The 13,519-nt window shown below is 40.7% G+C and overlaps 1 protein-coding gene across 1 annotated transcript in view; it reads right to left on the minus strand.

Annotated features, from left to right (window-relative positions):
* The window catches only part of SLC8A1 (solute carrier family 8 member A1), a 328,009-nt gene that overhangs the window by 55,017 nt on the left and 259,473 nt on the right, over positions 1–13,519 (minus strand). Inside the window, 5 exon segments of the mRNA XM_047745926.1 lie at positions 3,799–3,867; positions 7,711–7,725; positions 7,838–7,855; positions 8,293–8,313; positions 11,555–11,661. Of these exon segments, the coding sequence (XP_047601882.1) occupies positions 3,799–3,867; positions 7,711–7,725; positions 7,838–7,855; positions 8,293–8,313; positions 11,555–11,661 (230 nt within the window).

Here is a 13,519-nt window from a genome sequence, read left to right on the forward strand (position 1 = left end):
CTGATGATAGCCAGAGCCTCTGTTGCAAGTTAAGAAGCAAAACATCCATTCCATTTCACTAAGATGTCTGTGCTCTAGTGCTTCCTCTCTCTGGTGGAAAGTTCAAATTTGCTAGGAAGACCTTGACTACGTTCATCTTCAAGTAAACAGGGAGGGCAGAGGTGAGGCCTTTGGGAGTTAATACTACTCACCATGTGAGCGTGATTATTTCCAGAACCACCATGTAGCTGACACTGCAGGAGAGGCCAGTGAGTGTTAAGAAAATGTTAATGGACTTGAGAGTCCATTAATGAGGGGAAGCTCACAGTTGGCTCCTCTCTGTGTGAAGGTCATTAGGATAAATTCCAGACTGAAAAGGCCATGCACATGTGAAGGGTAAATGTTGTTCCTATAATCACTCTACCTCCTTATCCTTCAGGCCCAGGATGCTGGAACAAGACAGACTACTTCCCCTTAGAGTCAAGTCAAATGTACTTCAGCTCAAGGAAGTATGGGTGGTATGGAAAGACCTCAGCCCTGATGTCTTTGCTTCTAGAACTTTCCAGGCAAACTGCCTACAGTAGGACTCTGTTGACTGATGAAAACATGAGAAAGGGAGAGACTTCTAGCCCACTCTTCTTGCATTTAACATTTAGGCATCAGCTCTGTAGGAGTCCACACCTCCCATCCCCTCCAAAGACATGGTTTCCCTCTGCTAAGGACCCTATGGTGGTGGTTCCATTTGATGCTCTAGCAAATTTTGTAGAGAACTGGTTCCTAGGCTAGTTGTTCATGGTCGGGGCCCGGAGCAGATGGGCTAGGAATACTGCTAGCATTTTGTATACCAAGTGTCAAAACCAACCCAAGGGAGAAGCAGAATGTAGTGTATTAATTAATTTGTTAGCATGGATTCAATAGTTTCTTCCTAAAGGAATATTTTAGAATCTGCTTTTCTATCCCCAGTTTTTACAGGGCCCCAATGAAATTAGATGAAGACTAAAAATAAGTCATTTCAGACTGGCCAGAAACTGCTAAAATTTAGCAAAGGCAAAGGAGAGGTGCCAGGAAGTTAATTTTAACTGTACAAGTAGTAATGTGTTTTATAGTAGGTTTGGGAAGTTATGACCCAAGAGAGGGCAAAGGGTTCCAACTTGTGTCCACAGGATTTGTCCTTGAAATTATGTGTGTGTAGCCATTGGAAGTGGGAGGCTGAGGTATGTGATGTCTAATCCACCCAGTGCTCAAATCAATCACACTGTGATTCTCATGGCTTTCTGATCCTTGAACCCAGGTTAAGGTTATTGGTAGTTTCTTAGCAGCAGGTCATATTTGAGTGTCTTTGTTCAAAACCTTGGCTGAACATGGGTGTCTTAGAGACTTACATCAAATGAACTTTTTCCCCCCCAGAACAACTGGGTTTATTATTTGAATTGCAAAGCCCCTGGGAGAGAATATTTATTATGGCTTCCTTTTCTGTAGTTTACTTACAAATGGTAAGTTGCCTTAAATGGGGCTCAAGGCAATTTGGGTAGAAAACTGGGGAAATTACAAAAGAAAGGTGATATGGTAGCATTGTTTAATGCCCCATTTCACAAAATGAAATTATTTGGAACATGGTGTTAGATAAATGGACGTGGTAGTAAATGAAATCAAATCACAGTGATTAAAAAGGTTATTCCTGTTTTAACCACCTCTCAATCCTTCTGATCAGGAAGAAATGCTTAGTTTGGTGCCATTGTGTCTGTAACTAGTTCACGACATATGCTCTATGTGTATAAAGATCCTTTATTCATTGTTCACACGGGAAGTGAGGCATAGAGATGGGACAACTTGTAGTGCAGCAAGGTGAGGGCTGAGGGAACAGGGAGGGGAAGCAGCTTGCTCTGCCTACGGGAGTCAGGGAAGGCTTCAGGAAAGAAAAAGTACTTGAAATTGGCATTGAAGCCTCCAGAGAAGCTTGCCAGGGAAAGGTGGTGCTAAGGTTGGGTAGGAGGTAGTATAGTAAGAGGGGGCATTCCATGTGGACAGAAGTCAAAGCACAAAGGCATAATGTCATGGAGGTGTCAGGGCTGTTTTCACTTAGTAAATGTCACGAGCATTTAAGAGAGAATTACAGGTAATGGAGAGGAGACAACTGGATAAATCCTATTGTTGCTCTACGATGATCCTGATAAATTACGATCTACAGTGTAGATTTTTGGTCCTGGCAAAGAATAGAGCTGGGGCTGTGTTTTAAAAAAGTGTCCTCTCTTTAGATATCTTTTATTAATTGGGGAAGTACTTTGACACCATTTTTTCCCCTTTGGATCATCTATTATGTTTGTTTCTTTTTTACTTTGTTTTATTTTGTTTCTTGTTTTTGTTTTGTTTCCTTTTCACTTTGAATATTGGATCAAGTGCCGTCCATTTCATTTCACTCTGGCCAAGTCAGTTTCACCTCCTTAGTTATGTCCAATTGACCACATGTTGTGGTTTTCATTTTGCTTCTCAGACAGAAAATTCATTCTCTCTCTCTGTCTCTCCATGTATGCTTTTTTGAATTCACCATATTAAACTGAGAAGTTGATAATTAATCACAGAACATCAGGGTCTCCACTAACCAGCACAACCTAAAGACCACTGGATAATTCATACCCACTCTTAAAATCTGTATTGACAGGACATAAAACCAGCCCGTGATAAAACCAACAGTAGAGGACTTCCCTTCTTTTCAGTAATTGATTTTGCAAATGACAAATCACAGAAGCTAACAGATACGTGGGTTGTCTGAAAAAGTGGCCACTTAAGCTTTCTGGCTCGGCTACTTTTTGAAGCAACAGCACCGTGAGAGGTGAAGGGCTCAGAGGGAGAATCCCTATTAGAAAACAGAACAACCCACATGCAGATCTGCACCTCAGGAGCTACTGTTGCTGTTCTCTCACGTCCTGGCAATCTTTAATCTTAACCAACAATGTCAAATTTGGAAAGGGGTACAAGGCCAGCAGTGGGACAGTCGTTCAAGGTTATTTTAATCCTTCACTCAGATCTGCACTAACAAGTCTGAGAGTAGAGACCTCTTAACAGTTTTCAGCTCCTGACTGGCCTCTCTGGTTAGAGCCTAAGGAGACTGGTTTATTAATTTCCACTAGGAATATTCTGGAACAAGTCTGCAGTCAGGTCTGGGTATCATGATTATCAAGTAGGGAAGTGGGACATGAGGATGAGGAGTGGAGAAGTGTTTCTACCACCACAGCCAGTGACGGTGATGGGGATGACTGAGGATTGAATATCCCTGTCGTCATCCTTGGAGATGATGCCCGGCTCTAAGCTTACAGTAGATGTGGGATGGTTGTGGGATCCTCTGGTCACCTTGGCAATGTTCCCTCTGAAGAACCCCCACAGATGTACTATCATCCATGCATATGTGGCTAACATATTGCCTGGAGGCCAGAAAGGGAAGTTCTGCAAAGAAATACAACTTGCTTTTAAAGAAACTTCATTATACTTAGAATGAAAGGCCCATGTGTGAGAAGCCAGATTTGCAAGAAATCTGGAATATATTGAGACGTGAAAGGGAGAGGTCATGGTGTCCAATCTCCTCTGCAGGCCCATGGTGCTCCCTCTACCAGGCCTCCCATCCTGCGTGGATAAGCTTGTGTTTTGTGGCCGACCCACCATATTCGGAACGTCAGTGAAGCCACTGCATTATTTAGCAACATTCTAGTAGGGACAGGGGCCAAAGTCTGCTACCTTAATGTCTAAAGACTTAAAAAACACTTGAAGATAGTTAGCTTCAAGCTAGTAAACTGTGGTTTTCAAGGACCACGATGCAATGAGTACCTGCAATGGTGATTACAGTAGAGGGAATCGGATGTTCTCTAGCATGAACTTTCCGGAAGACAGGTTGGCCTAGTGAAAAGGACAGGCAGAAAATCAGCAGAATGGATGGTATTGGTTTGTTGCCAGAGCTCTGTGGAATTAGTCAGCTAAACATCACACTCAGATGCACACATCACAAGCAGTGTTAGTTTGGGGGCTGAGTGGATAGAGGCCACTCCAATGGAGGCCACAAAAGTGAGCAAATAAATGGGTCAAATGTGCTATGAGCCAAACCAGGTCATGTGAGTGAACTACACACTCCTGCAGCTAGGTTCCTGCAGCCACCTGAAGTGGAGTGTCCTTGTCCTTCAAGTTACTGCTTCCAGAGGCCTCATGAAACAATGGAAAGCACTCGGTGTGATGACAGGTAACCTGGTTTTGAAGCCTACGGGTGCCAATTACATAGCCTTGAGCAGGCCACTTACCCAGTTTCCCCACATGTAAATGGGGATAGTAGCCCCTGCTCCATCCATATTACAGGATTGTTGAGGGTTGAGTAACATAGCATCTGGGAACATGCTTATTTGTTTCCTGAGCATCTGAATGGGGAAGTTTCTTACGCTGGTAGGCTTTGCAAGGGTATGTCATCATCATAGCAACTGTTGGGTTACCAAGGCCTAGGGTTTCCATTAAACTTCTGGTTCAGTTGACTGCCAAATCCACCTGCTGTTGGCTTCTACCAAGGAGCTACCTTCAACATATCTGAAAATCGTGAGGTTGGGACTTGGTGCCAACTCCGTCAAATTCTTGCCATCTGAATTTGGGTAGAGCATTTCACTTCTCTGAGACTCAGTTTCCTCAATTGTAAATGAAGCTAAAGTTGAAGGGGGTTTGTTCCTCTGCCATAGGTACTGGAGGGATTAAAGTGTTTTAAATTTTCATACTTTGGTTTTCTTAAAAAGCCATGTACCTTGTCAAGTCTATTATATGGTGAGCATATTATAATTGGGAAAGAAACTTTTAAGGAAGTATATTGACTTTTGATATATAACTCTATGGCTGTTTGGGGAATCAGATGTGCCTCTCTTCTTTCCAAATTGAACCAGAATACTTAGTTTTATTAAACAACTCAAATTAATGTGCTCTAGTTTCCCCCTTCTGGGGTCCCCCTCATTTTTCATTTGACCAGAATACACACTGATGGCATTTGTGAAGCATCTGGGCTTTGGACTGCCAAGGGGTTAAAATGAACGTAGGAATAAAGAGATTGAAAGGGAGGAGATGAAAGTGCTGGGGTTAGGACACTCATCAAATGGCTGTGGACTTAAAGTCAAGGGGTCAGGATCTGAATCCCGGATGGGTGATTTGGGGTGGACTGATCAATCACATCCAACCTTCATTTCCTCCCTATAAGTGAGAACAATAAAATCTTAACCCATAAGGCTGAAGATTAAATGAGATAATGAATATGAAATGCTTCACAAACTCTGATAAGCTATAATGTATAGGGGGTTATCATGTTATATGCCAAAAAGGTGAAGGGACAATGAGATCATAGGTTCCAACAAGGGCCTTTCAATGAGGCAAGGTCTAGGAGCAACATGTAAAGATTTGTAAATTCCAGAATCACCTCCAGTACTTAATGTCCACCACTAATGAAATCTCTGAAATATATTGGGCTGTGGACCAAATGACTTTTTCAATTTCCATATATCCTGCTTCAAATTTAGATTTTCACACTCAGCTGCACAAGACCACATAAAACCGCAGGCAGAGTCTGAGGGCTAGATTAATTCTTCTCTATTGCCCCTGCATCTCAAAGCCGTGACTTCAAAGCCTCAAATTGACTTCAAAGAAAAGTTCTTTCGACTTAGTGCTGCTTTTCATTGTGTAGACCCCAGTTCTAGAACCTTCCCCAGGGCATCTATAGAGAGTGGATCTCAGGCATTCTGACCTGGATTGGGAGAAGAAGGGTGATATACACTGAGAAGAACAGGCCAAGGTAGAGATTCCCAGAGAGCTTCTGGAACATTGTCTTATTCTAACTATCAATTTCAAGGGTTGGGAAGAGGTGGTAACCATAGAAAAACTATAATATCAAATTGAAGCCATAAGGAAGAACTTAATGAAATAAGTACATGAAATGATAGAACTCTTTGGAAGAAGGGATTCTGTTCTCTTGAAGGCAAGATGTGTCCGAGGCAGGAAATGTTGGGCATTACCGGACAGATATTCTAGAACACGATAGGAACAATTTCTGAGAAAAGAAAACTAGGATTCTGTTATTACCTAGATACTTAAAAGGGAAGATGCTTCAAGTGATAATATGGAAGAAAGGCCATCAAAGCAAAATCCTGACATACTCAATAGGAAAAATAGGAAAATATCTAAATATATCAGTGCATTTTAACAAGGCATTCTATAGCCCAAGGTTTTTGGTGAAAATCTCATTATCAGGCTGCATAAGGCTGAAGGTGCTGTTAGAGACTACGATATTTCTACAACAGTTGGCTTTCTTCTTTCTAATATTTCAGAAGCCATGAAGGCTGCCTTCCCCAATTTCCACAGTCCTCAAATCTCACAAAGTTAACCAACTTATTGGGTGACAGGAACAGTGTATTTCCAAGACTTCAGTGAGTTCAAATGACGGGTTGAGAAAAAGAAGATAAATTTTTAAAAAATAAATGGAAATTCCTGCACTGGATTCAAAAATAGCATCTTCAGCAGCGCACAGTCAGGGAGACTTGACCTGGGAGAGCTTTGGATGGCTCAGATTTTAAAAATCCTCTATGAGGACTTGTTCTGTTTAACATTTTTATCCTTTGCAATTTCTGTGTCTCTGAGAGTCTGTGGATCGTTCTGTCATTAGATGCCGTGTCTGGAGAGAAGCAGTGAGGAGCCAAGAGCCCCTGTGAAACTGCTCATTTTCAGAAAGTTCTACTTTGGACAGAATCTAGTTGGAACCACCTGATCGCAAGTTTACAAGAACAGTGGTTTAATTAATCCCCAACTCCCCTACTACAGGATTGAGCAAAATTGGAATTTTGAGGAATATTTCCTTCTTCAAATGTTTTGGTTCAGCTGATTGCAGAAAAAAATAATGACAGTAGTGTTATCTGCACAATATATTGGCAAATGCTGTGGCCGGTAGGATGCCCTTGGAGACATCTTCAACCAGCAGTTTCAGACACATCACACCGACCACTTGATATTTCTCTGTCTCTCTCTAACTCTGCCTAGATGATTCTGAAAGGGTGGGGGGGAATATACTTGGAGTCAAAAGGGAGGATACTGGAAGGGGACCCCTTCTTCCTTCTGTACATGGGAAAACAGCTTTAGAATTGTGTTAAGTAATGTGACCAACACAGGCTGGACGCCAGTTGGAATGTAAGAGTTTTAAACTCTTAGAGTGGCACTTTGGGTCCGTATAGAGCACTGTGTAATGCACTTCTAGGGGTCATGTTAATAACACTCAAACTAAAATCCTCAAAGAGGGGCTCAGACTGATGTCATGGGATGAGGGGAAGGGACTGCTCTGTCCTCTGCTCACAGGGCATCACGTAGCATTAGGAGCCCAAGCCTGGTCCTGGATGTCCATCCCCACGTGTCCTCGAGGCCAGTGACTATCTAATCTAATCTGGTACCCTGCACCATCTGGCAGAATGCATGGCACACCATCAGTGCTATGTGAACATTTTCATATCAACCAGTATCAAAATGTGAACAGTTACAGGTTCTCCATACGAATTTGCTTGTACTCAACACGACACACACATTGTTAATGTGCACAATGTTAAGTGTGTAAAATCAGCAAGAGCACACCATGTGCCACAGCTAAACGTTAACACAGGTTACATAAAATGTGGTTTGGGTTGGATTTTCCAGGGTGTTTGGGGGAAAATGAAAAACATTAAAAAAAAAAATCTGTCTTACCATACAGGTACTTCCCTTCATTCAAAGCAAATAAAAATGAGAAACGATTTTTAAAAATGTAAACAACATATGGCGAAGACAGCAAAAAAAAAAAAAATTCAATGTCATTAGCTTTAAAAATTCATACCTGTTATTGTGAAGCCACCTAAAAAAGAAAAAAAAAAGAATAAATGTTACAATTTATTTAATTTATATTCTAAATAACAAATACCAGTGATATCGGACTGCCTGGCCACCCATCCAAGATACAACATCTTGCCAAACTATATTTATAATTAAGAAAAATCTGAAAACATCCATTCACGATTTAATTACTACTCATTCTTTTAAGATTATGGGACTTAGTGCACAGATTTAATTCTCGTGCATACCTAAACAATCACTGGTCTTTAAAGAGATTGTACTAAACTAAAAATGGAATATTAACTGTCTAACCTACACAAAAATGAGGCCAATGGCCCTAGACAACAGTCTTGCCAGTCAATCAATAGATATAAAAGTCAGAAAGCTACTGTATCACCTGACATTCATGGAAAATCACCTAGAGAAATGGAAAGGAAATGGAAGAAATGAAATGCTTACCAAGCTCATTCAATAACAGGGCTGTGAAGGAAACAGACAAAGACAACACAGAATAAGAGACCAGATGAATAATGAAAGTAAGAGGAATATCAGCAGAAAGAAATCCAGGCAGATCTGATTCCAGTGGGTAGGAAGCCACCGCTAACTAGGGTGCTTCCCAGGGAAATGCAGCACTGGGAATATTTTCCAATAAACAATCCCAACACGAATTTTTTGCAAATGTGTGTGACTGATTAGATACGAATACAATTCCCCTTAGCTGTTATTTCTTGGCATTTAATAAAACATTTCTACTGACTATTCTTATATAATATAGATATCTAGTTTACCAAAGAGAGTAGAAACGTTTTATGAAGTTGTTGTTAACTTCATTTGAGTAAGTCTTCCTCAGTAAATATTGCCCAGGAGCTACGAAGTCACTGAGTTCCACTGAATTCTTTTTTTTTTTTTTAATTCCACTGAATTCTTAAATGATGCAGAATTTCAGGTGTTATACCTTTCCTTCAATGAAAACAGATGAAACATCTTAGGAAATTCCAATCTGGCTGCCCTTCCTGAAGATGACTTTGGCCCAAGGTAAAGCTCTCCCTGAAGGTTCTATTTGCATGGTAGTTCTTGGCCATTGAAGGGACGCTTATGTTTTTTAAATTCTCAAAACCTGAATGCCAGAAATGAGCATTTATTTGTGTGTCCTTCTCTATGACTTCTGCGTGTTATAACTGGGCAATCATAATATTTCTTGTGGGAATTGACAAGGCAGGTGGTGGGGAGGGGGCATCGTATCTGTAATCTGATTTCCAGGTTATGTGCTTTACCCAGACTATACCACAGCACTTTATTTTGTTGGAAGCTCCCTAGCTAAACATATTATATAAATTTCTTTAGGAGCGGTGGGGAATGCTACAATTATGTTTTCAGCCCCATTTCTCTGCTAACGGCTAGTGGCATTAGAGGATACTTTCTAAAACAAGTCAGTAATTTTATTTATAGTGACAAGAATCCACTTGGAGGGTGTGAAACCAGATAGTGCTATCAAGGAATTTTAATTTGCTTTTACATGAGGGCATATTTTACTAAAACGACAATTGAAAGAGCTGTATCCAAGATGCTCTTCCTTTAGATAGAAGACAGTGTTTTGGAGGAATACATTTAGAAGTAAGTGCTTTTTTTCCTGTATGCTAATGAGGCATTTTTGATCCCATCTTTGTAAGAAATCAGCTCTGTTTTCTAGTGTCTTTCCTTCTGCCTACTGCCTATGAAGCATATTAAATAGGCCACATTAAAATGGGTCCCCAGTGCTCCATTCTCCATCATTCCAAATGGCTCCTGGTACCACTTGGGACATGACTAGGTCAGGGACATACACTTTTTTTCCTTTCTTTTTTCTGATAGACTCTGAAGTCACTGAGTTCTTACAAATGTGAGATTAAATTCCTCCAAATGTTGGGTCTATATAGGAATTAGTGCTATATATTCGATATTTTTCCTTATGTGTAAAAGTATAAATTTCTTATGAAGTGGTCCATTTGATCATCTTCTATGCTAGTCATCAATTGTTTGGTTGAAATGAGTAAGAGCTTTTAATGTGTAGTAAACTCATTTTACATGTATAACTATACAATCTCTTTAAAATGGCCACTACTAGAGGATAATTGTAGGAAGCACTTGTAATAATTCAGAATAAAAAATTATCTTTGAGGGTGGTATAAAATTCCTGTCCTTCCTTATCAAAAGTAGGCCATAGAAAATAGAAATAAAATCAAAGAGGACAAAGAAATTGGCTTCTTTGTTCAAATATTTTCCAAAAATATGTGAGTGCAACTCAAAAAAAAAAAATCTAGCTATGAGGATACTGCTGTTCATTTATTTATTTATTTATTTATTTATTTACTACATATGTTAGAAATTTGTCGATTCTATAAGCATCAAAACATTTCTGAGCATAAAGCTGGCTAGGCCGTAAGCAAGGGTCAAATTCTTCCTGAAGGACCATATCCTTCCTACTAAAGGAAATTTGTATGACTATAGTTTCCTACATCTCGTCCCTTTTAAATGTCGTTTTTGACGATATTAAAAATCTCAGGCCAAGATGAACACTAGAACGTGGATAACGCTACTCTTCAAGGACCTTGGTTCTTATTAAATATATATTTTTGGAAAACTGGGCTGTCTGAAGAAGCCTAATTACTGAATTCTTCCGAAAGTTCCTATTAGTTACCATTGGACTCATCTGTCAGGACTAGTGGGTATTAAGTTGTCTTTATCACGTACGTTCAAGGGGAGATTTAGCAGTGGGGAGTACATTCGAGAACGATCCCTGAGTCATAAATACCTGAACACAGAAATCATGCTTTTAGATCCTCCCTTCTGAATTATAGAAATCTCTTCTAGTCTTTCTTCAGTCTGCTCTCAAAGTTAGTGGGGCATTTCCTGAAGAGAATGGGCTCTGTTTGGTGCATTTGTGAATCAGGGAAGGGAGATAAAACTGTTAAAGCTTCAAAGGAAACAAAGGATAGTAGTACTTGGAGCCGAGGAAGAGGAGAGAGTTAAGTGTGAGAGTAGGAGACACGGAGAGAGAAGAGTACAATTTCTCGCTGGTATGTCTTTGTATACTCTCACACCTTTCATTCCTCTTCTTATCCATTTTGGTTCCTCAAGCACAAGGGAGAAACTGCACTCTTTCTCATATTCCTCACGGTCAAATATTCTAATGGTAATGATCTTCCTGTGGGAACACAAGACAAAGGCAAAACAAATGGTTGGAGTCACACGCTCATGCTAGGGGTTCACCAAGCTGCATGTTACCGTGATGTTATGGAAGGGAGAACTGGCAACACATGGGCCTCACAAGTATGTAACAGGGCATGGCGGCTACTCTCAGGGGGCCCCCGTGACGTTGTCTCCTCGGCCACTTTCACAAATGCTTCCTGCTTCTATGAGCTGGCAGAAAGTACCCAGAAATCAGAGCGTGGCCTCCATTTTGGCGTGGCCAGCATCAGCCTCGTCCTTCCTGGAAATGGAGGCCGGGTTGACCGCCCTGAAAATTTGTCGCTCAGACCTGCCATGTGCAGAGTGGTCAGAATTGGCTGATGGAGCCCCAGGCTGGGCCTGCTGTGGCCTGGGGGCAGGAGGGTGAGATCTATGCCCTGTTACATAGGTGGAGGGATGTGTGTGTTGTGAGCCACGTCTGAAGAGTGCAGGCATCCAGGGTGGCACAGGCCAGCAGAAGCTGTTGGGCTCAGCCCTGGAGCAGCTCCCCCACCTTTCTTCTCACTCATCTCCACCAGGCGGGGCTCTCCAATCTCAAGGAAGAAGGTCTTGTTTTTCTCATACTCCTCATCATCAATTACCTTGACTGAAATTGTTTTGCTGAAACAGAGAAGAATAGAAATTGACGAACAAGGGGAAGAGGAAAGAGAAGAGAACGAACATAGAGAAGAGGAAAGCAAGGTTAACAAGCTGCACTTCCAGACAAATGGCAACTGAGAAAATTCTGTACTGTGACTCTGTTCTTCCAGGAGGGGTATGGGATAGTTCTGAAAGATTGGAGAGGTCACCCAATGCACAGCTCCCCTGCCCAAGGCCATGGGATGATTTTAGGCACTCAGGACTCACAGGTTTATCATCACCAGCAGAAGGAAAAGCAGGACACAGATCACAATAATAAGAAAAGAAAAATATATTTATTTGGTAAATGCTTTAACGGTAGGATCGTCTGAGCCGTGCCCTGGAATTCATTCATTTAGAACAAATAAGTAAAACACATCAAAATATCAGCAGAGGTTATCTGTGAGTGATAGGCTGATTGGTCCTTTTTTGGGGACTTCATTCTCTTTACTCTATTTCCAAACATAATATTTTTGTAATAAACTGTTATTAAAGTAATAAATGTATAAGACCATCACCAAATAAAATCAAACTCTTTTATCTTACCCCACCCAATGTCCTAGAATCAAACTCTTATTCAGGCTAGTCAGATTTTCCACCTAGGTCACAAGGAGAAAATGTTCATGTTTTATTTGTCTTTCTAAAGATGGAAGCTGAGGCCTCCCAATAGCTGTTTTGAAAGGTGGGGGATGGGAGTCATGATGCTATATTGATTCTCATCCCTCCAAAGCTGAGTTTCAACTTTGACAAAATATACCATTTATACCACTTTCAAACTCCACCCATACACTAAGGCATTCAGTTAAGAATTTTTCCCATAATCCATCTGTTAGCACTTCTAGCTTTAGGGTCCTCTGATTGTGAGTGACTGGCAGACTGTAGGACAAATGCAAATATTATGCAAATCTTAATTTCCCATAAACCTGATGACTGAAGATATATCTAATGTTACCTTCTAATTAATAAAGGCTTAATCACTTCCTGTATTACCACATACTCAGAGCCCCCTAAACCCTTGTTTGTCCTTGAAAAAATTTTTTTCCAGTAATACTGGCCAAGAACATTTCTGACTAAGGTTTTTTGAAACAATTAGTTTACAACAGATGCATAGTTTTAAAGTCATGGACATTGTTTAGTTTTGGTGGAATTTTCTAGGTCTTCTGGAAGGAAATTAGTTTGTAACTTTTTTTTTGAAGAGAGGTAGAGGTGGGTGGGAAGGGATAGAGGGGAGGAAAAGAGGATCTTAAGTGGGCTCCACCCTGAGATCATGACCTGAGCCAAAATCCAGAGTTGGACACCTAGCTCACTGAGTCACCCAGGTGCCACCACCCTTTTTTAAAATTATTGATCAAAACCACCAAGTTTTATTTCTACCCACATATGCCAAAGAGCATCAGTGTTCTTTCCTAGTATGAAGGAGAAGAAAGGTAGAAGTTTCCTACAATTCTCTAAATTTCCTAGCCCCTAATGCTAAATGCTTTAGTCTTGCTTTCTTGGGTTAACAGTGTGGAAATGAGATCAGATGACTGGTTCTGGTCCTTTGGAGCCCCATAACCAGCTCTCTGCTCCTCAGCTTACAAATATCCCCACATGATGCTCATATCTAATTTCTCTTTACTAAGGAGTTGGGGCTCATGACAGTGCTTTTTCTTTTCTACCTCAGCTGTGTCCTCAAAGACTGAAATACTAAGGCCAGATGAGCAGTTGTAAATGACTAAAGCAATAATCATTTTTTCAGAGAAGTTAGATATTTACAGACTTCCAATGGTGTGACAAAGTCCAACTTCATGTACACAGTGAACAATTCCTGTCTAACTTCTGGAACTATTCTCTGGAATGG

Source organism: Lutra lutra, chromosome 9, assembly GCF_902655055.1.
Source record: "Lutra lutra chromosome 9, mLutLut1.2, whole genome shotgun sequence".
NCBI classification, from domain to species: domain Eukaryota; kingdom Metazoa; phylum Chordata; class Mammalia; order Carnivora; family Mustelidae; genus Lutra; species Lutra lutra.